General features: G+C 38.1%; 1 protein-coding gene across 2 annotated transcripts in view; it reads left to right on the forward strand.

Moving 5' to 3' along the window:
• The window catches only part of phlpp2 (PH domain and leucine rich repeat protein phosphatase 2), a 201850-nt gene that overhangs the window by 163898 nt on the left and 14608 nt on the right, over positions 1-23344 (forward strand). For both annotated transcript variants that reach the window (XM_039763316.1, XM_039763317.1), the window contains 10 exons: positions 760-962; positions 1493-1553; positions 5065-5160; positions 5800-5955; positions 6303-6503; positions 13285-13447; positions 19833-19963; positions 20350-20463; positions 20657-20851; positions 21148-21379. In XM_039763316.1, the coding sequence (XP_039619250.1) occupies positions 760-962; positions 1493-1553; positions 5065-5160; positions 5800-5955; positions 6303-6503; positions 13285-13447; positions 19833-19963; positions 20350-20463; positions 20657-20851; positions 21148-21379 (1552 nt within the window). The remainder of the gene's footprint in view (positions 1-759; positions 963-1492; positions 1554-5064; positions 5161-5799; positions 5956-6302; positions 6504-13284; positions 13448-19832; positions 19964-20349; positions 20464-20656; positions 20852-21147; positions 21380-23344) is intronic.

Below are 23344 nucleotides of genomic sequence, written 5' to 3' on the forward strand. Positions count from 1 at the left end.
TTATTGTATTGAGACTTTGTTCACCTTGAATTTCCTTTTTACTTTTTGTACTCTATGGAACTTCATGTTGTTTCAGAGCATTTTCGATAAGAATAAATATTTTCTAAAGATTTTACGTGGCCCTCTGTGTTACTGTGTTTTTGATTGGATTTTCCCCTCTAGGGGGCCATTTTGGAACAGTTCAGGACTTACATGTCCCTGGTATGCACTGAGTTTGAGGGTAGTCCTTGCAATCAAACGGCAGGCAGTTCTGCTCATTAGGGAACCACCCACAAAACACTTGGAACATAACAAAAGATAGATAAATACAAAGAAACTAATTAAGCAGCAATATTTACATAAATAAAAGAATCAAAATTGAACATAACAGAGATTAAACAAGAGTTTGAACCCCAACCAAGGCAGGATTCCTGGCTGAAACATAGCAATTATAATGTGGTATCTAAACCAACATGAACATTTAATAAATAATCAATTCCTGTAAAAGTCAAGGATTACATCTTCAGGGCATAAACAACCTTTGCAAGCTTGACAGCAGCAGGAACAGAATAGTACTGAAAGGATAGATTTTTATTTATTATAAGAGATATATTTCATATTGTTGGTTTTGCACCAGCCAAAATATGGCCTTCAGTTTGACTGTGTTTTGGTATTCAGGATTTTATAACATTCATAAGAACGCCACAAAATAAGTTTTACTTTGTGTTTCTATGATGGTAGACATGAATTGATCATATTGTATTGTCCTTTTATTGACAGATTGAATGGCTTGAGAGAAGTAGTGAGTGAAGGTCTTGAAGCTGTAAAAAATATCACATCAATCGACATGCGGGACAATTGCCTTACAGAACTGGATTTAAGTTCTGTCTGTTGTCTTGAACAGCTATACTGCCAGCGTAATGGCCTGAAGGCTCTCAGTCTAAGTGGGTTTGCTTTGCGAGCCTTATATGCCAGCTGCAACTGTGAGTTTTTATTTTAAATTAAAAAACATTTTTTTTGGTTTTTCTATACCTAATGATGTTTTCGCCTCATATACCACATATGCGGTGTGTATGTATATATAAATATATCTTAACCCCAGAAAGAAGTATCTATTCAAAGTCAATGTTTACTTACAAACACTGTCCTTTCCATAAATAATTTGTTAGCTCCAGGAAGACAATAGATCTGGCTCAAATTTTAATTTAGAGTTTCTACTCTTATGTTGGGTGAAGCATTTGTCAAGTCTTCATATGTCAGTAACAGGGTAATGGCCATTTTTAGAACTTATACTTACAGTAAGATTATTTTATCAAAATAAAATACCATAAAATTAGTGTAGTTGACAATTTTATACTAAGGTCTCCTTTTGTTACTGGCAGTCAAATCAATTTGCCGTTTCAAAATCATGAAGTTGCATATAATTTCTTCTTTGCCAATTCATTGATAGAATCAATTTATCTAATGCAGATAGTAAATAAGAAACTTTATTCTGTAATTTCTTTTTTGACAGGCCTGGAAACAGTTAATGTCTATCCTGTTCCCAATCTATTAACTCACATAGATCTTTCAAGGTATGTAGAAAATTGATCTTAGGTGAAAACTAATGTTTGCAATTGTTATAGTTTCATTGTTTAAATTGAAATAGTGCAGCAATTAACATACATCATAAAACACTACAACTGTTTACTTATCAGTTTATAGGAGTAGTTTATTCCTGCCTTCCATATTTCAAACACCAATAAATATCTTAAGTTTTAACTGCACTGTAAAAGCATCTAACCAGACCAATTTCCTTTGATTGTATACCTGGATAAAAATAACGTATTTCATTTAAAAAAAATCATATGATATAATATAAAACTGCTGGCAATTAAAAAAAGCCAAAAATGTAACTTTCATTACAGCGCAACATTTCTTACTTTTGTTGCTATATCCAACAATTAAATGTGTTTACTGTCAAGCTTGTCCCTCATTCAAGCTAGGTACAGTAAACTGTATTAAATTTCATTTTCATGCAGTTTTCATTTAGCAACATTGAAAGTAGCTCATTTGTGTGGTAATTCAGCATTGAGGTTGAGGAAATATGTATATTTTATTCCTTTTGTACATCTGCAACCTCTAAGAATATTACAGACAGATGATAAATAAGAGATAGTAAACTATTTGGATCTTTAATGTAATGTACTGGAGAAATGGAGAAATACTACAGCTGCGAACTTCTTGAAGAGAATAAATTTGTTGAGTGTCATCTTGAAATGTACCATTCTTTCTTTTTTAGTGCCCCAACTATTCTATGAATTTCATCTTAAATAATTTCAATAAGCTTATATAAAATAGATATTTCTAGTTATGTCTGGGCTTTCATCTAGGAGCTCTGAAAAAAGTATGAGACTTTCTTAAGTGTGTTCTGGTTTCCTGTCGGCTCTAGAGATGTTAAGTTCTTTGTGTTGAAATTCAGATTACTTTTGTTTAATATTCTAATGCAAAAGTTTGAATGAATGAAGAAATGTGATAATTGATAATTGAATTGACATTGTGCAGGTAGAGCCTTGTGAAAACTCCATTCTAACCCCAGACAAAGTATGCCAGAGCTTGTTGTTTTATAGTTACAGTATATGGTTTATTGTTGTTTACACTGCTGTCAGTGTGTGAGCACATCATAAATTAATTCCTGCAAGAATCACATTGGTTCAGAGTAATATAATGTGTAATGAAACATTACCAGTGTGAAAATAGCCAAGTAACAATTAAGGCTAGGCAATATATCAAATATTTGATTTGATTCAAAATGTAATAAAAATCAGTATGCAAAAGCCAATATTGTAATGTTTAGCACTTTTAACTTCTGAACGTTAATTAAAATCCACAGAGGGTTTGCATCGATTCCGCACATGTAGTATGGTGGTGTTAAACCTGAAAAAAACAAAGCAAGAATCAGAAGATGAAAAAAAGCTTGATACTGCATATGAAAAATGCCATTCTGGTACGTGCAATGCCAGCAATGTGCTCATCTACCTCCTTGACAAAAGGGGTCACTGCAAAGCTACATAAAATATACCTGCATTATTATCTATAATACTTGCAGATCTGATGCATAATGTATGAGTGGACAAGCAACAGGGGTCAGGGGTTTAAGAACCGCTGTGACTACCATATTGCAAGGCACTCTTTTGCCTACTTACCCAGAAAATACTCATAGTTTGCCAGTGAACAAGTAACGACACTAGCCAGTAATTCAAAACGCACAACGAATCATGCAGTCTCTGCTACTGCAACGTTATAAGCAGGAATAAAAACAACTTTTTTCCTAGTGTTTTGTCTTTTCTATTTCTTTCTTCAAAGTTTGTGTATCAGTTATGGGATAAACTGCATTACTACCATTTTTCATATTGAGTTTACATTTCTGTTTAGCAGGGGAATTGAGCTTCCTAATGACGGTGAGAAAGTCTGTCCTGAATGATTGGGTTATGGTGTTGTGTTATCTCCTCTCATTTAGTGTTCTGATGTGTCCTTATGTACTCACTGTACTTTGTGTCTTGCCACTTTAAGAAACAGCAATTTACAGTGTTTAACTTAGTAATGTTTCACAAGTTGTATGCGTCAACGATCAAATGGTAAGTATATATAGAGTTAAAAACCCAACATTTCTAAAAGCTATTGTCTTTATAGTGTTTACCTTTCTAGCAAGTGTTCATTCACATCTTTAAGCATGGTATGTGCCATTTTTTGGGGTAAAGCATTTCTTCACATGCCTTTGTAGATAAATACAAATTATTTTACTACAAGTTTTAGTTGTTAGATTTATTTTATGTGTTTCAAGAATTGGTTGATAACTTTTTAAAAACTTTTTTTAACTTGAGCAATTAAAAGCACCATAGACATGTATTTTTTTTTTTCATTGTTTGGTTTGTTTAACTGCTCAGTTTTTATGATTTATTTTAGACTACCCATACAAATAAATGTCATTAAACTGAAAAACTGGATTTCTGTATGCTGTATTTAGAAAATAAGAAATAAAAACAATTAGATATACTGTTGTCCTCCGTGCTTTATCTTGTGACTCTTTGACTAGAGGCAGAAAAAGCACATATATGTAAATAGGTAATTTGGAGCCATTACAAATTATCTAAATCAAAAATATGTTCAATTTATACATGTACATGTATAATGATGTGTAATTTGCAAGGTAATGATTTAAGAGTTTTTTTCCAATATAAACTGAGAGAGAGAGCAGTGTTTACTGATTGACAGACACTATACCCTCAACTATACCGCAGGCTTGTTTTAAATACAATACAGTCAGTCAGTCATTATCCAACGCGCTATATCCTAACACAGGGTCATGGGGGTCTGCTGGAGCCAATCCCAGTCAACACATGGCGAAATGCAGGAAACAAACCCCGGGCAGGGCGCCAGCCCACCGCAGGGCACACATACGGGACAATTTAGGATTGCCAATGCACCTAACCTGCATGTCTTTGGACTGTAGGAGGAAACTGGAGCAAACCCACACAAACACGGGGAGAACATGCAACCTCCATGCCAGGAGGACCTGGGAAGCGAACCCAGGTCGTCTTACAGCGAGGCAGCAGCATTACCACTGCGCCACCATGCCGTTTGAATACAATACATATAATGTAAATTCAATATTAAGTAAAGGAGATATAAAACAAAATTGTTGAAAAAACATGCAATTTGAGAATTTTCTTTGAGGTACAGCTATTCATGAAATTGTAACATTTTGGTGGAAAAAACTGTTTTCTTTGGTAGTGTTTTGAATTATTAATGTCAGAAAATATACCAGGTTTATGGTATATAGGGTACTGATCTTCAACCTTTAAGGTATTTCGAGGACTTATTGAGATGTTTTGAATATTGCATTTTTGTTCAAAATATTCACAATATCCATTTGAAGTCCTAGTTATAGTTCAGTGTCATGTGGATGTATATTTGAGGACTACCAAGTCATTACAATTATTTTAAATGTGTTTTTCGGTGAAAAAAATGCAATTATGTTTTACATACAAGTATTACATCCTTAAGTAAATTGTCTGACATACCACTTTCTTTCTTCTCTGACAGAAATCTGCTTGAATGTCTACCACACTGGATAAGTGATACCAGAAAACTAGAAGTGTTAGATGCCAGTCACAATCTTCTTGTAGAATTAACTGCGAGGTAAAGCTTTTTGAGTGACATACACATACATACTGTAGATATTAAATTCTATTACTTTATTACATCTTTACTTTTAGGAAAGCAGCAACATAGTAGTTAAAAAGTAACATATAACTGTACTCTTTTGGTTTTTAAAATTACTTTAGCACACAGTTTGACTGAAATTTTAATGGTAACATTTATGAAAAAAGGAGTGCCTTGGAACCAGTGTTGTCAGTGGCTGTGCTTTGGTGATTGAGACATCCCTGTGTTGTCTTACAAATTGAAGGAATGTTCCTTAAGATTTAGACTGGCAGACCAGAGACTAAGACCAGACATTAGTTAAGACTCAAAGAATATTGCCTTTTAAATGTATTTCTAGATCTACAGCAACAAACATCCATCCATCCATTTTTTAAACAGGGTTACAAGGGAGCTGGAGCCTAACCAAGCATGAGTCGAGTGCATGTGTTTGCTGTTGTACCACATTATCCTTATTGTACCACAGTATAAAAACAGTGTACATAAATGGGCTTCCATTACAGCTTTTTGTGTGAAATTTTTCTGCCAGCTTTCATACAGTATTTGGTGAAATGTATTCACAGTTAGTAATTACTCAGTTTTCAGATAACCTTTTTTTTCCTGATTTTTATCTGTAAGACTTTTGAGCAGTCTGAGCTTAAGGAAACTTCATGTAGGATACAATCAGCTCAGTACGTTACCTTATTTGGTGGATCACATTCCTTTGGAAGTACTTGATCTTCAACACAACAAACTAGTGGAACTCCCAGAAAACCTGTTTTACAAGGCCTTAAAGTAAGTTATTTTCTATTTATTATGAGACAAATTACTTATATTTTTTTTACTATGCTAGAGGAATTATTAGTATCTTGTCTAGTTAATTTAATCTAATGACTGCTGTTCTTTACATTTCACTCCTCCCTAGAAATAGCCTTGGCTGAACTTTGCTCCTGCTATTACCAGTTTAAAAGAAAACTGTAATCCAGTACATTTTCTGTAATAATTTTGCCTTGGATATTTATTTGACTTATGAGTCTTAATAATTACTATCATTGGGCATCTGTTACTGCTGTAGTTTTTATTTTGTTTTTTATTTTGTTCTTATTGCCACATCCTCCTGACTATCTCTCTCACTATTGCAGCTTAAGGTATCTGAATGTGTCAGCTAACTTGCTTGAGACGATCCCCCCCTGCAGTCAGTCGGATGAGAGTCTAAGTACTCTTCAAGAGCTCTACCTCACTAACAATAATCTAACAGCACAGTGTGCCACCCTGCTTGCTGGTCATCAGAACCTTCGTGTGTTGCATATTGCATATAATCAGCTGCTTTCTTTTCCTGCCAGGTATGTATAGCTCACACTTTACTCAGATTATCCTTATGCAAAATACTTAGTAATAGTTCAGTGAATTTCTTACAAAATTGTATTACACAATCAATGAAAAAGGCACACAGGAAGGTCAGAATCCTATATTTTAAAAGTTTTGCTTTAAAAATTGCATGGAATCTAATGTATGTGTCGTGCTGTTTTCAGAAACATACTGTTCTTTTCAGTGGAGCGCAACTGAGATCTTAGTTTTGCTTTTGAACAGATTATTTGTAAAAGAATGAACTGTGTTTTTTCTTTTGAGATGCTAATGGTTGATTAAATTATCAACTTGATTATGAAAAGTTCATTGGAGGGTATTATTACACTGGTTAGTTCTTTAGCCTAACAGCATAAGATCTTAGCTTTGTCACTATGTCTGTTAGGTTTTTCACATTCTCTCTGTGTCCAGAAAATATTTACTTGTAGCTTTAAGGGGAATAATATTGTTTTTAAAAAAATTTACTGAAGAATGGTTAACATATAGCTTGGCTGTTTCTACTTGTAATATTAATGTGATCACTGAATATGATTTTAAAACAGCTTTAACTAATATTCTTTTTCACATACGCCCATCAGGATTGAAGATTCTGTTTTACAGTGCACCAGAATAAAGGTCATTGAATTGATCTTGTTAGTGTTTTCTGAAGCAGTCACTGAGTGACTGAACAATATAAGATATGGGTAATTACAGTCTTATTTAGTGCCTCTAACAGAGAAGGGTGGTTGCCGTTTTATAGCACCATTGTAGAACATGCAGCTGAGGCGGAAACTGAATTTCCAAGATGAAGCTTTTGGACCACTGGTCAGTCTACATCTTTCATATACAGTAACAGTACAGGAGCAACAGACCATGATTGAAATGACAGTAACATTAGCAATAAAGGCAGAAATGACTAAATTACTCATCAGTTTGATTTCAAACATATGACAGGAGATAACGAAGTACAGGTATCCTTTATGTATCACATTAGGATATTAGAATCCATAGTTATTTGAAATGTATATTTCAAATACTTAGAACTTTTATTGTTGTGGTATAAATTGCACCCATCAGTTTCATGTCTATGGGTTCTTCTCTATACATTTTTCAAGTTTTATCAAGCATAGTTGAAAATTTTTTTTTTGTACATTGGGAGAAAAAGGCAGTTTCTGAAAATCTTCAGAATAAAGGGTTAATTTGTATTTTGTCATTAATACACAGAAGCTATTTATATTAAAAAAACAGTTCCATATAGATTCTTACTCTATCTCTAATGGTGGAAGGACTTGTAAAGATTCAATCTAGGTCTGTACGTTTCTCGAAAGAATCAGTAACTTTAATTTAACCAAAATTGGGAGTGAAATACTCAAGTAAAGTTATAGGGAAGTGTTTTCAAGATCTATGTCAAGGAGCACTTCTTCAAACAAAAAGATTTTGAGAATCCGGAACAAACTAGAGTTACTGTATATACCTGAAGCATAAACATTGAAAGATTTAAAAAAATACCTAAATGAGGTATTTGGACAACTTAACTAATCAAAATATATTCATAAACTAAATGTTCATTAAAATTCTAGGTGTTTTGTATTTACCATCATTAAATGAAGCATCTGTAACCTTGGTCTTTGTCTGTTACTCTTTGTCCATTCCCTTAGATTTAATAATGTATCAACAGATGAAAAAATGTCCTTCAGTTTACATATTCCTTTTGTTCTTATTTAAGCAAGAACGAAATTCTTTAAAAATAAATGCCAGGTAATTTTACTTCAAGGACTTCATTAATTCTATTTATATTTCTTCAAATAACTTTTATCAAAGTGAACAGAATATCATTCTCAGTGTTAAGGTGGGAACCTTTTTAAAGGTCCTAGCTCTTCACTTTCTTTTGTTTAATTTTTTATCATACATACTGTATATCCATCCATCCTACCATTTTCTAACCTGCTGAATCCGAATACAGGGTCACGGGGGTCTGCTGGAGCCAATCCCAGCCAACACAGGGCACAAGGCAGGAACCAATCCTGGGCAGGGTGCCAACCCACCACAGGACACACACAAACACACCCACACACCAAGCACACACTAGGGCCAATTTAGAATCGCCAATCCACCTAACCTGCATGTCTTTGGATTGTGGGAGGAAACCGAGCGCCGGAGGAAACCCATGCAGACACGGGAGAACATGCAAACTCCACGCAGGGAGGACCCGGGAAGCGAACCCGAGTCTCCTAACTGCGAGGCAGCAGCGCTACCACTGCACCACCGTGCTGCCCCATACTGTATATGCAAACCTTAATTCCAAAGTAACTACAAATTAGGGCTGCTAATTAGTTTACTGACACAGTAAGTAAAATGATTAAAGTAGATAGAATACTTCAGTTTTATGCGCACTTTGACCTTTATTGAATTCAAAACACTAAAATAATATTAAATGCTTTCTCTTGGCAACTTTAACTTTTTTTAACTAGAAATATCCTCAGTTGCCAAATGATTGTTACATGTTTTTAAAAGAAAAGGTGATGTAATAATCCCAAATTTTTTGGAATGTATTAAAGGAACCAAATTCAGAATGAGCATGCATTCACAAAAGCATGGTGACATCACTGTGGAAAAACATTACATTTGTTAATTTTTTTAGATTTAATACATGTAAAGGAGGATTTAACAATCACCACTTTCTGTTTTTATTTGTTATGTTTGTTATGTTATGTTATGTATAGGTTCAGTTTTTTAAGAATAAAGGTTATTAGCCTTAGAGAGAGAATAAAATAAATGCTTTATTCATCCCCTCAGGGAAGGGAAATTCAGGTGTTCAGTAGCTCAAACACATCAGTAAAACTTTTACATATTATTAAAAAAAAGCAAGGAGAACAAAATGTAAATAAATAGTAAAAAGTACAAATAATTGATTGTTACAGTGTTGGAATGTAGAGTGGTGACCAGGGGCCTCATGTATAGAGCACTGTGCATATTATTCACACTAAAATATGGTGTATGGATAAAACTGGAAATATGCGTACGCAGAAAAAAATCTAGATTTATAAAACTGTGCCTACACCAAGTTCCATACACTTCCCCTTTATAAATCCCAGTGAACATGAAATTTAATGCCCGTGCCTTCAGCCCCACCCCAACTCCTCCCAGAATTCTGCATATTTGAATATGCAAACCAATATGAATAGCCCCTTCTATTCAGTGTTTTGTTAAAAGACAATAGCAAAAGTATGAATTTCAGTGAATGAGAAGTGGAGGCAAGGAAAAACGTACTGTTTTTTGGCTTAAGCAGTGATATGAACAACAAAAGGAAATTGGTGGAGTAATACAGCATGGCGAAGACACTCGAAAGTTCAAATTCAGAAAGTCACACAGTGCCCGAAATAAAAAACAAGTGGTCAGAACATCTTTGGCCGCTGGCAGCACACACACCTCTGCCTTGGAAACTGCTGGGCAACCATCTGGCTGTGTGCTGATGTACACTGTTCTGGAGTCACAAAATGAGATAGTGGATGCTGTAAAAGATGTGGCCAATGAACTAAGGAATATAAGGTCTGTACCACGTGATATTGACCTCAGATTAAATGAACTGGTTAAAAATAAAAGCTGCATCTTATCACCTGTTTTTACATTATGCTAATTACATTCAAATGAAGTTGAAGTTATAACGCTTTCCAATTTGGCTGATCATGGTGGATTAGGGCCAGCTTCATCATACTGCATCTGTTCAGGCATGGGCAAGCCACGGTTGTGTGCCACATTATGCAGCACACTACATGCTGCACAATACAATGCACTTTCTATGGATTATAGAGTAGCACATTAAAGAGTGAAAATGCATTCTATTTACATAAGCAGATTAATTCTATGATGGTGCCTTTATAGTGTTGTGTCAGCGCCAAGCACCAAAACAGATAGATTCTCTGCTCTTTACATAGCTCTTCGAGGTGTCTTGCTATACTTTAAAGGACTACTTGCTTTTTGACGTATTAGTTTGAAAAAGCACCTGCGACTGTGCAGAATTGACGTTTTTACAGGCCCTCATGCTATAGATGATGTGATGGCAGCTCATTCTTTTGGTGATTAATCCCAGGCTGATGTAACTTGTCTAAGACCATTACAATAGCAATATGCATGCAGTTGACCACTCCTGGATGTTGCTGCAAATTGTGCTTGATGTTTTCCAGTTTAGCCAAAGTGTAAGGGAATCTTATATATCTGGGTGACAAACAAATAATACCATCCTATACAGCTGGCATGGTGCGACTCAGTGATGTTTGCAAAATACCCAGTGTCAGCAAGTTCACATTGAAAAGCTCCCATGGCTAAAAACCAAAGGATGGATAGAACTTGCAATGGAATAAGCAGAGCACAATTCTTCAAAGTCTGCCTTTGTAAACTGACACCAGTTCAGTACACAGGTCCAAGAGGATAGCTTTTAGAAATAGAAGTCAACTTACAAGCCAGTCGTCATCATCATCTATAAATTTGCACTCTCTTTTAATTCTTCCATTTGCAATGTCTTCTAACAATGCTAATGCAGTTATGGTAATTAGAATAGTCTGACCATTCCATGCACCATTATATTGTTACAGAATGATTACAGTCAAGTGAATTAAATTTGTAAACAACATGCAATTAATTTTGGTGTACAGTGATCCCTTCGCTATATCACGCTTCGACTTTCGCGGCTTCACTCTATCGCAATTTTTTTCTCATACACGCTTACGTCATTACGCATGCGCTTTCTGAGAACTCTTATCTAAGCTCTACGATGGCTCCTAAACGTGCTGCTTTTTCTAAGCCTTCTGACAATAAAACTAAGTGCCGGAGGAAGATGCTTACTATCCAGGAGAAGGTGAAACTCTTGGGTATGATTAAAGATGGCAATACCCTACAAAAGCCTCCTCACGCATATGAAAAGACAGCGCCAGCAATTGCTTATCAAGATGTTCTTCAGCCGCGCACCCAGACACCCACTGCCTACTCCTAGTACTCCTTCAGCAGAAGAAGACAACAACGCACCTGCTGAAGATACTGCACCACCTCTGAAGACTCCTACTGAGGTCGTGCCTTCATAGGTTAGTGGTTGTGTGTAAGGACTGTGTGTGTTTGTGTGCAATTAAATGTACAGTACAATAATCTACTTTATAAAAGCGGTTGGGATTGTCCTTCCGTCCCGTGAGTGCAAAGCGTAGCGGTATTCCGCTTATTACAGACTTACTACTTGCGGCTTGAGGTATGAAGCAAGGCGATGTGAGCAGAGTTCTGGTGCTCTCATCGTTCCCTTGCTTTTGTGCGCGATGCGCTGGAAAAATAGACAAAATTATGTCTCTGGAAATAATTAATGTTGATGGAGTACAAATGCCTCACTGCGTAGTAAATATCAGGGGAGATGGTGCTTGCTTATTCTCATCTATAGCTTATTTAGTGCATGAAACTCCGTCTTTAGCGGTACAGATTCGGGCTGACATTGTACGACTTTGGACAGGCACGTGAGGGGATAAAAAAAACTTAGGTTTTCGGGAGATGTTATGAATGGGCACTTTGTTGTTCTCATTCCCTACACTTACATGCCTGATGTACACATGGAGCGCACAAAAATTGAGGATAAAAGTCGGTCGAGTGTGCCTAGTAATATGATATTTGTAACGTCTTATATGTCTTAATTTTCTCTTATTTTGTCTAATATATTGGGTAATACGAGTGTAATGGTGACTAAAGAGTGTTATTTCATGTCTAGAGGGCTCTAATAATGTTAAAAAACATTTTTAGAAGGTCGTAAACAGGTTTTCTATACTCTAACTGTGAAAATATTCGATTTATAAATAAAGAATCCTACTTCGCGAAAATTCATTTATCACGGCAGAGTCTGGAACGGATTAATCGTGATAAACGAGGGTTCACTGTATTTGATAAATCCCGCATCATTGGTGCCACTCTAAAAAATAAAGGGAGACCACACAGAAACAGTAGACGTGCTTTAACACTGGGTGCTGCCAGTTTTCAAAACTGAGCAGAAAAGTGCATACACATGGTATGAGGCTGCCATGAAAATTTGCATGCCTTTATGCTAAGTTTAGTTTTTATACATCACAAGGTGAGAGTGGAAATGGACGTACGCAACATTTTTGTGCCTAAGCTCCATTTATACATGAGGCCACAGGTCATGAATCACTTGTGTTGACAGCAGAGTTATAAAATCTCACAGCAGCAGGAACAAGTAATCTTCTAAAGCATTTTGTTCTACAGAACAGTGAGAGAAGATGACTGCTATGTTTGCTTCTCTGACCTGACAAAATGTTGTGAAAAGGATGACTGCTATTGTCAAAGATGGCATGTACATTTCTCCCTATACACCTTTACACCACCATTGCCACTGAGTCCACAGTCCTACCCAGCACTAAGCTGGCCTCCTTCACCAGCTTGTCCATCCTCTTCATGTTCTTATCTGTCATACTGCCTTCCCAACACACGGCAGCAAAGAAGAGGACACTGGTAACAACTGTCTGATAGAACAAAGACAACATTTCACTACATACTGTATGCTACATATGCTGTATGTTCTGAGGAAAAGGAGCCTGCTCTGCACCTTCTAGTAGAGTACATCTGTGTTCCCAGACCAGTCCAGTCTGTCATCAAGGTGGACACCTATATATTTCTAAGATGAAAGAAGGGTAAAAGTATATGAGCCCATGCTGTTACAGAGTCTTGGCACATGCTTTGTTATATGTACTTTGTTCATATGTTCTTTTAATGATTTTCTTATATTTTTTGTTTTAGTAAATTGACAAAATTAGAGCTTCTCGAAGAGCTGAATCTAAGTGGGAATAAATTGAAGACAATCCCAAGCACTGTGGCAAACTGCAAAAAACTACGCACATTTCTTGCTCACTCCAACCATGTTAGTGTTTTTCCAGATGTACTGAGCCTACCTGAGATTAAGGTTTGTGCCTCTTGTCTTAAGGAGTTTACCTTTTATTAAAAGCTTCTTCTTGCTTTTGGTAAAAGCTTCTTCCAAATTCTAGGAGTCTAAAGGAATTGATTATCAAAGGTAAAATGGGTAGTTTTCAATTCCTTACCGAAAAACTTCTAAATATTTCTAAAATTTTAATTTGTAATGTGCAAATAGTGTTTACTTGTACTTGCATGTATTAAGATATACTTTCATGCTAATGCAGATTATTATTTAATTTTAGTAAATGTTTTTCATCTCTTTTATCTTTACTTATTGTTTAATGCATTAAGGTGAAATTTAAGTGTGTACGTGCAGGATTGGCCTAGGTAGTAATGGCAAATCTACAAGAATGTTGGTTCCAAATTAAGCATATTTACTGGGTAGTCACAGGCTTTTAGAATGAGACACTTAAGAGTGGCAATTTGTCGATGAGAGAAACAACAGAGAAGGGTTAGTAATTGTGTATAAATATTGTATTACTTATATTTCTATACAAATGACTAGCAAACAGAATTGCAGTATTTACAACTAATCAGTAGCTCTAGTCAGGTATGATAGTCTAAAATAGAAAGTCTTCAGCCAGGATTTAAAAGCTGAGACTGAAGGAACATCTTTTACATTAGAGGATAGATCATTCCACAGTTTCAGGTCCCTGTAACTAAAAGCTCAACTTCCCACTGTTACTTTATTAATTCTTGGAATATTAAATAGGCGGGCATCTTGAGATAATCATATGATTAATCATAACGCTATGATTCCATGTCTGTCAAAATGTTTTAGCATAACCTCTTTTTAAGCCACTCCAGTTTTTGAGGTTACAATCTAAATCTCCCTTTTGTTTGTTAAATTGAACCACTAGCCACACCGCCTTGGCTAATCACTACCTTGTTAATTTAAATTAGGTTTGTTGTTGGTGAAATTTATTAAATATATGGAACACTGGGGTTCCTTGAGGAGAGATCTGGAAACCAAACCTATTTTGTTGTGCCATCTCACAGGATATCTGTATTTTTTGATTAACACAAGAAATTCTTAAGTTTTTATTGGATGAATGCTTATTTTGTATTTATTGTAATATTGTAATGTTTTCATAAGAAAAGAATCACTTGTTTCACTTGCAGGAAGCTTTTAAAATGTTTGTTAGCTGGCCAAAGACTTTTGTGCAGTACTGTTCAATCACAACACAAAAAGCAATATTTCCACATGTTCCTACATGTCTTTTGAAATGTAATGTAATGTAAGGAACATGCCAGTTTCTAACAGTTCTCTAATGAGTGCAATATGAGGTCAACAACTGATACCCAAAGTAGAAAGAATAGACTTCATAAATTCCATCAGTACCCCTAGATTTGCCTCTTCCTGTTGACAGGTCTGCAAGGTTGTTCAGCTATGATAATCTTGTCTATTGAAATATTGACTAAGCGCCAGTGTTAATCCAAGCAAAAGCACCTTATTGGATATGTATTCCAATAAATTCTGTAGAAGCTCCTGTTCATCTGGATCTGACCACAAAGTAGTTTAGAGCTCCACTTATAGAGCTCCTCCCTGCTTCCTGCCTTCTTCTCCTTCTAACCTCCATCCGTCTTTTTCTTTTTTCAGCCCTAGCCGCCTCGCGCTTCTATTATTCATCACAGGGACGTGGATCAGGTATGGTAATTAGCAGCTCCCGGCATCAGTTACAGATGCCATAGACTCCTCATCTGTGCACTTATTCGAGGACTGCCCGCATCACGAATTCACCTGGGAACCACTCCCGCCCCACTGCCATATTACAAAAGTCCACATTAAATTTTTTACAACAGATATATGTACTACTGTTTCCAATCTACTCCAGTAGTGAAGTTGCATTTGGAGCTTAACAAAGAGGCCCTAAGAGGTTTAACTTTCTCAGCCCTGATGGTGACATTAATGTACACATTAGACACCCAGCTGGCAGACTACCTATGGCTCATCCATTGGACACCTGGTGTGATCACAAGGGGGCACCAGGAAGACCCAAACCACAGACACAACAATTCACCACATGTTAATAGAATAAAATAAAAAATATTTATTCCTCAATGCACCTTCACAGATCTCCTTCCAGCAATATGCCACAAATATGTAACAAACAAATACAATAAATCACTAATTCTTCCTCCTTCTCTCCTCTGCTGAGTGTCACTCGCTGCTTACTGACTCTGACTCATCCATGTGTGGCAGCGGACTTCTTTTTATGCTGGACCCGGGAATGCTTCCAGTGCCATTCTGTCTCCTCTAGGAATAATGTCCGGGCCATAGACAAAGTAGGGTGGTCCTCCCCTGACAGTGCCCTCTACCGATCCCAAAGAACCCCTATAGGGCTGCACTTCTGGACTCCATTTCCATAGCTCCACTGCAGGTGTCTCAACTGGGTTCTTTGCTACCTAGCATATGGTGGATGGAACCACTCTCAGGTTTGGGTTTCTGTTGGTCCATCCCTTATTTCGCACTGGCCAAGCACAAAGCTGTCCCTTTGTCCAGCTGACCAATCTCTCAGTCGTTCCTCTTGGGCCTCCTGTCCAGGTAATAACCCTGGCCGAGATGCCCATTCTCCTCCTACACTGGTAATGCTACACTTAAACATCTATTCAAAAACAAAAATGACTTAGTAATAGTACGGTGAGAGTAAATGAAAGTGGAAAAACATTGAAGGAGGTCTGAAGACCTATCCCCTTAAATTGGATTAGATGACATTAAATCAGATTAGATTAGATTAGATTGATAGACAGATAGATAGATTGACGCAGTATACTTCCGCCCTTCCTCCGCCATCTTGCCCTGGCGATTCCTCCACTTCGGCTCCTCCCCAATAAAATGGCGCGCCAGGAGTCGGCGTCGCGATATGAACTGTTTGTTTATAATTTTGACCTGTTTTTGTTTGTTGTACAATATACGGGGCGGAAACCCCAACCCTTGCTGTCTCCTCGGTCCTTTACAAGTGGCGTAGTCGGCAGGATAGAGATCCCGGAATGACGGAGGGACAGGACCTCAACACGTGCTGCAGCCATGAATGACCAGCTCCAGGCTGCAGCTGCGCAAGCCGCCACCACCGGGAGCTGGAGGCCACGAGCCAGGTTAGTGGAAGCCCAACGGCGAGACCAGACCCGCCCAGGCAGCCGCCTCATCCTATGTCCGATGGGCCCTTCGAGCCTACCTGGGCATGTTTGAGGGGACGGCCACCGGAGCGAAAGTGGCAGCGGTCAGTGGGCGTCCATCTTGCTCGCGGGAACCGCAGGGACGGGCGGCCACCCCGAGCCCCTCGGCGCTGCAGAAGCGCCAGCCAGAGCCAGAGAGGCGGGTCCGCCGCTGTTTCAAGTGTGGCGAGACCGGTCACCTGCTGCCAAACTGCCCCATCACATGCGCCCGGAGCCTATGATCCCTTGGCGAGTCGAATCACGGGAGTGGTGTTGCTAAATGGGCACGCCGTGGTGGCTTTGTTTGATTCCGGCAGCAACATTACCATTGTTGCTCGCCGTTTTGTCTTACCGCAACAGTGGTTAAAACAGCATTTGTTGGTCACCTGTGTGCATGGGGGGACTAGGTCATATCGTTCCGCTCACTGCTATGTCACCTGGAAGGGAACCAATCAAATGGCGGTCGCTGTGTTACCTGACCCCCTTCCCAGTGATTTGGGACAAGACTGGTCTAAAAGAATCAGCGGTAAGCCATTCGCGCCTCCCGGGCCTCGTTGGATCTTGTTATGAGGGGAAAAGGCACCCCTCCAGCGGCCTCCACGCCGTGCACAAGGGCAGGCCCTATGGGCTGGTGTCTCGGGGACCTTTCGTGGCTACGGACCTTGACCGGAAGATTCCGCGGAGAAGGGACTAGCCAGGGAACTCTTCCCGGCCCAGGCCCCAAGACCCTCTCGGCGCCTGGACCATCAATTTCGTCCACGCCGGCCTCCTTTAAGAGGGAGCAGTGGAATGATGACTCCCTGCGCTTTGCCGGAATGCGTCGTTCTGCCTAACAGCTCAACAGCGGGCGGATCCACACCAGGGAACCCTTCTTTGTCCTTGAGATCTGTTGTACCGGTGGCTACCCATGAGGGCGCAGGTCGCGGAAGTTGTTGCTAATTCAGCGTACCTTCCGGGCGGAGATATGCGAGTTGGCACATGCTCACCTCCTAGGCCCACCTGGGGCGAAAAACACTGGAAGGATTAAGCTCGCTTTTACTGGCCTGGGATCAATGAGGAGGTCCGCGGTTCTGTCAATCCTGTCCGAGTGCCAGACCCGCCAGATTCCTAGGAGGGACCGTGCTCCTCTAGTCTGATTTGTTCCCAATGTGATATATAATAGGCAAAGAAAGCTATTTGTGTAGGACTCAAAAGAGAACTGATGATACCAGGATTGTCCTGTCTGCTACTGGAGTGGCAAAGGAAGACTGAATGCATGTAGCCCAAAAAAAACCTCATTAACTAGTATTAACCACCACATACACTATTTATTTTTGTGACAATATCCTTTACTGTTTTTTTCCTTTCACTTGCACAGCTTGTATTTTACAAAAGAACAAAACATGGATCCATGATACATAGTATCATTATTGCAGATTGATGGTTCAGGTTAAATGTGAGGTGTATTTTCAAGACACACATTTTATGTAAACATCATAGTGTTTGAATGCCAGAGGGTATCTCAAGATCTCCCCTGATCAGTTGTATCAGTTTTTGACAGCAATATAGCCGTCTGTAACCTGATTATGCTGTGGGTAGCTTAAAGCATGAAGTTTAACCTGGATTTTGTTTTACTTTACTATTTCCGGTACAGTGACACAGATGGCAATAGTTGTAGTAGTAATAGTAGTATTGTCACCTGTAGAGATTACAGTAAACTTCTTCCTTTATCTGTGACAAACATACAACACGTCCCCAACTCTGTGTATTGTATAGGTATCCTGGCAGCAACAGCTGCAAGGTAATAATCCTCTCTGAGGATGTTGATCCATTATGGAATATATTCATATCATAATGAACAGATTTAGTCTACACTGAGCTTGATTGCATTTCTTTGGCTTGATTAAATAAAAGCATTCTCTGGAAGAACATGTAAACATATTTAGAACTTCCAAACAAATAATTCTGTTATAAATACTGAAAGATGGAAATCATACTGTTTACCGTCTATGCCAACTAGTTTCCTCAAATTTAACTTTTATTACTGAATTATGGAAGCTCTTTGGAAGCTCTGAACCATGCAATTAAAAAAATTATAGGATAACCCTTATCTCATATGTATGTGAAAATACCTCGTAAGTGTAGGACACTTTCACATATGTATGGGATACTTTTACATACACACAAGATGTTTTAGGGTGGCACAGTGGCGCAGTGGTAGTGCTGCTGCCTAGCAGTTAGGAGATCTGGGTTCGCTTCCCGGGTCCTCCCTGTGTGGAGTTTGCATGTTCTCCCCGTGTCTGCGTGGGTTTCCTCCCACAGACATGCAGGTTAGGTGGATTGGCAATTCTAAATTGGCCCTAGTGTGTTTGTGTGTGTCCTGCGGTGGGTTGACACCCTGCCCAGGATTGGTTCCTGCCTTGTGCCCTGTGTTGGCTGGGATTGGCTCCAACAGACCCCTGTGACCCTGTGATCGGATTCAGCGGGTTGGATAATGGATGGATGGATGGACAAGATGTTTCTACGTACGTATGGAATACTTTTATGGGCTCAAGATAGTATGTGGTGGGCACCAGATAGAAAGTGATGGGCCTGAGACAGTAAGTTGTACGCACTAAATTGCCCCCAAAAAAAATACAAAGTGTTCCCTCAGAGTACAAGTGTGCAAACTAATAACTGTAAATGTAAAGTACATACCTAAACCATACCACAATCCTTTAATAAATAAATGCCCACCTGTCTGCTTTTTTTATTACCACACTACAAGGGACACAAGTGGTGTCGAACTGAAGTGCCATGGCATTGGTAAAGTCGTAATTAGGTAGCCCCAAAGTGCACTTCTGTAATCTTTTTAATCTAACTTCATCTTGTACATATTTGAAAGTATCCCATTTGTACGCAAAACCATCTTGTACGTACGTGAACTTATCACCTGCATAAGAGAAAACATCTGAATTATACATACATAATAGTATTCCCTTCTTACGTGAAAACATCTTGCACGTATGTGATAGTATGCCGTAGTTTTGAAAATCGAATAGATTGGCAGTCTGTTTTATTTAATGCCTCTTGTAACTCTCCCTGTTGTGATCTGTTAGTTTGTGAAGTAACACTAGAATATTGTTTAATTATTAACACTTTCATATTTGTGTGTGTTTCAGGCATCATTGTTTGACATCATTTTCAAGTTAAAAGAAAAATGACAATGTTTTAATAAACCTGTCACTCTTTTTCTATAGTTGGTGGATTTGAGCTGCAATGAACTGACAGAGATTGCCTTGCCTGAATCACTTCCACCATCACTCCAAGAACTGGATTTGAGTGGTAACACGAATCTTATTTTAGAGCACAAAACCTTGAATCTTTTCAGGTAAATCTGTTACGGTAGAAATATCCTATAACATAATGTTCTCTGACAAAATTGCTAGAGATACTATATAGAATTTATAAAAGTGTGCTTTGTGCTCATTTTAAGTACTTTTTTTCCACATAAAGCAATTTATTTTGCCTTTTGTGCATGTTATTGTACTTCTTTCAGGAACGTGGCCACATTTACTGTTTGTATGTTTTTTAAAATATCAAAAAGGGGTATTTTAATCATAAAGTGGTACACTTGAATTTTGAATGAATTACTTGTGCTATTAAAATTGCGCTTAAAGGATTTTTTTAGCTACTAGGTAAGATTTTTATTTTAAAACTTTAGATAATTATCTTTTTACACCTTGTCCCCATTGTGTTTGATTTTAATCATTTTAGCCACATTCCCACATTAAAGCTGGACCAGAAGCCAACAAGTCTGACAGGTGACTCTATGGGATCCTCAACTCTTTGGAACCATGGATATTCAGAAATGTCTGGACAGAGGAATAAGTAAGACACGTTTTTTGACACATTTTTTTTTCTGTGTATGCTGAATGACTCTGAAACTCATGGTACCTTTAATTCAAACAAAGACTATACAGTATTTCAGTATTAGCTACTATTTCATTAAAGCTAATATTTCATGTTCCTATATATATTTCATATATATGTGATTAAAACTTGAACTTTACTGTATTTCAAGGTTGTGTTTATCAGTGTTAGCGATGGACAATTTTGGAGATAATGTGGAAGCAACATACGCTATCTTTGATGGTGATCGAAATGAGGAGGTACCTCGTCTCCTGCAGTGCACCATGGGGGATGTGTTGCTGGATGAAACACAACACTCAGCTGTTGATAGCATCTACATGACCAATACTTTTCTTAGTTCACACAGGTAACTTAACACAGCACAGTCATTTTGTCAATGAATGTGAGCAATAACTTTAGAGTAACATAGACAGAAAGTCAGGAGTAACTTTTTTTCAGTAGCCATGCTTTCGTACAATTTAATTTGGAAATAAGCCAAGTAAAACAAAATAAAAAGGTTAATTACATAATATGTTTGGATTACTTGGCATGTTTTACTGATGGAAGAGAGCAATATGTAGTTTTACTGTATATATTTCTGTTTGTAATTGGACATCTCTTTTAGGAACTGCTCATTTTTTTAATGACATTTCTATTTTGTAGGAAACTTGGTATGGCTGGGCAAAAGTTGGGAGCATCTGCTGTGCTCTGCTATATACATCATGACCCTGCAGATCCTGGGACCTACTTCAGCCTGTCAGTAGCAAATGTTGGCACATGTCAAGCATTGTTGTGCCGTGGTGGGCAGCCTCTGCCGCTCTCTGTTGTATTTAGCCTGGAACAAAGCCCAGAAGAAACCAGACGCATGAAAGCCAATAAGGCCATCATTACAGAGGTATTAAGGTCTACATGTATTGGGTTATTTTGTCTTTTAATCTGTATGCACTTAACTGTAATGATGTCAGCTTGTATTTGTTTTCACACTTTTTTAACAGTTCATAAACCTATATGAAACAAAGTTACCACCTTTCACATTTTAACAGCCTTACTATGTCAAGTTTATTTTTATATTTGTTAAAAATGTATTCATTGTAGATGAAATCATCATAATTCAGATTTGTGTTATTATAAATGTAGCCTCCCTGAGGGCTACAAGTTAAAAGGACTGTGCCACCCTTAGTTTATTGGACAAACCAGCATACTAATTCTATTAGACCTCAGAGCAGCATTTGACACTGTCAGACATGACATTCTACTCTCCAGAATGGAGAACATGCTGGGTATCTCTGGCACTGCCCTCCAGTGGTTCAAGACCTATCTGACTGATAGGCAAGCGTTTGTTAGTCTTGGCAACAGCAGATCCAGCTCAGCGCCAGTCACACAAGGAGTTCCTCAGAGCTCTGTCCTCAGCCCTCTTCTCTTCTGTCTTTATATGCTTCCCCTTGGCCACATTATTCATAGATTTGGACTGGGTTATCATTTTTATGCAGATGATACTCAATTCTATTTCAATGTTAAAAGTGGAACTTCGTCAGAGCTTTCTCAGCTCACAACCTGCCTCAGTGAAATTCATACCTGGATGGAGTAGAACTATTTAAAATTAAACTGCAACAAAACTGAACTCCTGCAAATTGGGACTAAAGTGCAACTTAATAAAATGAGCTCCTTCCCAGTCCATCTTGGCGGTGATCTCACCAGACCTGCCTCTACTGCAAAGAATTTTGGTGTCATTTTGATTCCTCCCTTTCTTATTCCACTCACATAAATCACATTAAGAAACTTTCTTACTTTCACCACTGTAACATATCCCGTGTTCGCTCCTTCCTCTCCTTCTCTAATGCTGAGAAACTTGTCCATGCTTTCATCACATCTCACATCGATTATTGTAACTCACTGCTGGCAGGTGCCCCTTCTAATCTTATATCACAGCTCCAGCTTATTCTAAACTCGGCTGCAAGAGTCCTTACTTGAACCAGCAGCAGCGAGCACATCACACCCATCCTGCTCTGCCTTCACTGGCTCCCTGTGTTTTACAGAATCGAATATAAAATCCTACTAATAACCTACAAAGCCTTAAACGACCTTGCGCCAAACTACATCAATCAGTGACCTTATCCATCACTATGTGCCTGCCCGCCCACTAAGGTCCTCTGATTCTGGCAATCTTGTTGTGCCCCACACTAATGTACACTCCATGGGTGACCGGGCCTTCAGCTGTATAGCTCCCAGACTCTGGAATGACCTACCGAAATTAATCAGGTCAGCTGACTCCGTGAATTCTTTTAAAAAACAACTCAAAACTCATCTGTTCAGGAAGGCTTTTAGCTCTACTTGACTTTACTACACTTCTCTCAGTTTACCTCTCTGTCAAGGTGCTCATGTAACCTGTATGTGTGTGTGTGTGTGTGCTAGACCGTCAATTATGTTGTCTGTTAGGCTTTCTCTGAATTTACTGTCTTAATCTTTATTTATTTATCTGGTTTAGTACAATGCTATATACTGTGAAGTGCCTTAGAGCATGGGAAAGGCGCTATATGAATAAAATGTATTATTATTATTAAGATAGTTTTAATATAGGTTCTTTAATTACTGGGCTCAATAAAATACAATTACAATCTCTAAAAAAACAATAGTTTAGCTACTAATAAAAGTATAGTCAATTATGACACTTTTGACCATTTCCCTATGGGTCTGATCAGAAAGAGTTATTAAGATAATGAAATACTTCAATGCAGACAACACCTGGCAAGAACAGGCTAGTTGAGAGAAAAAAAGTGCTTAGTGAAATAGCAAAAAACAAAAATATACGAGGTCTGACAATTAAGTTTGCGAACTTGCCACTGTGAGCTTACATTGGCAG

Source organism: Polypterus senegalus, chromosome 9, assembly GCF_016835505.1.
Source record: "Polypterus senegalus isolate Bchr_013 chromosome 9, ASM1683550v1, whole genome shotgun sequence".
NCBI classification, from domain to species: Eukaryota; Metazoa; Chordata; class Cladistia; order Polypteriformes; family Polypteridae; genus Polypterus; species Polypterus senegalus.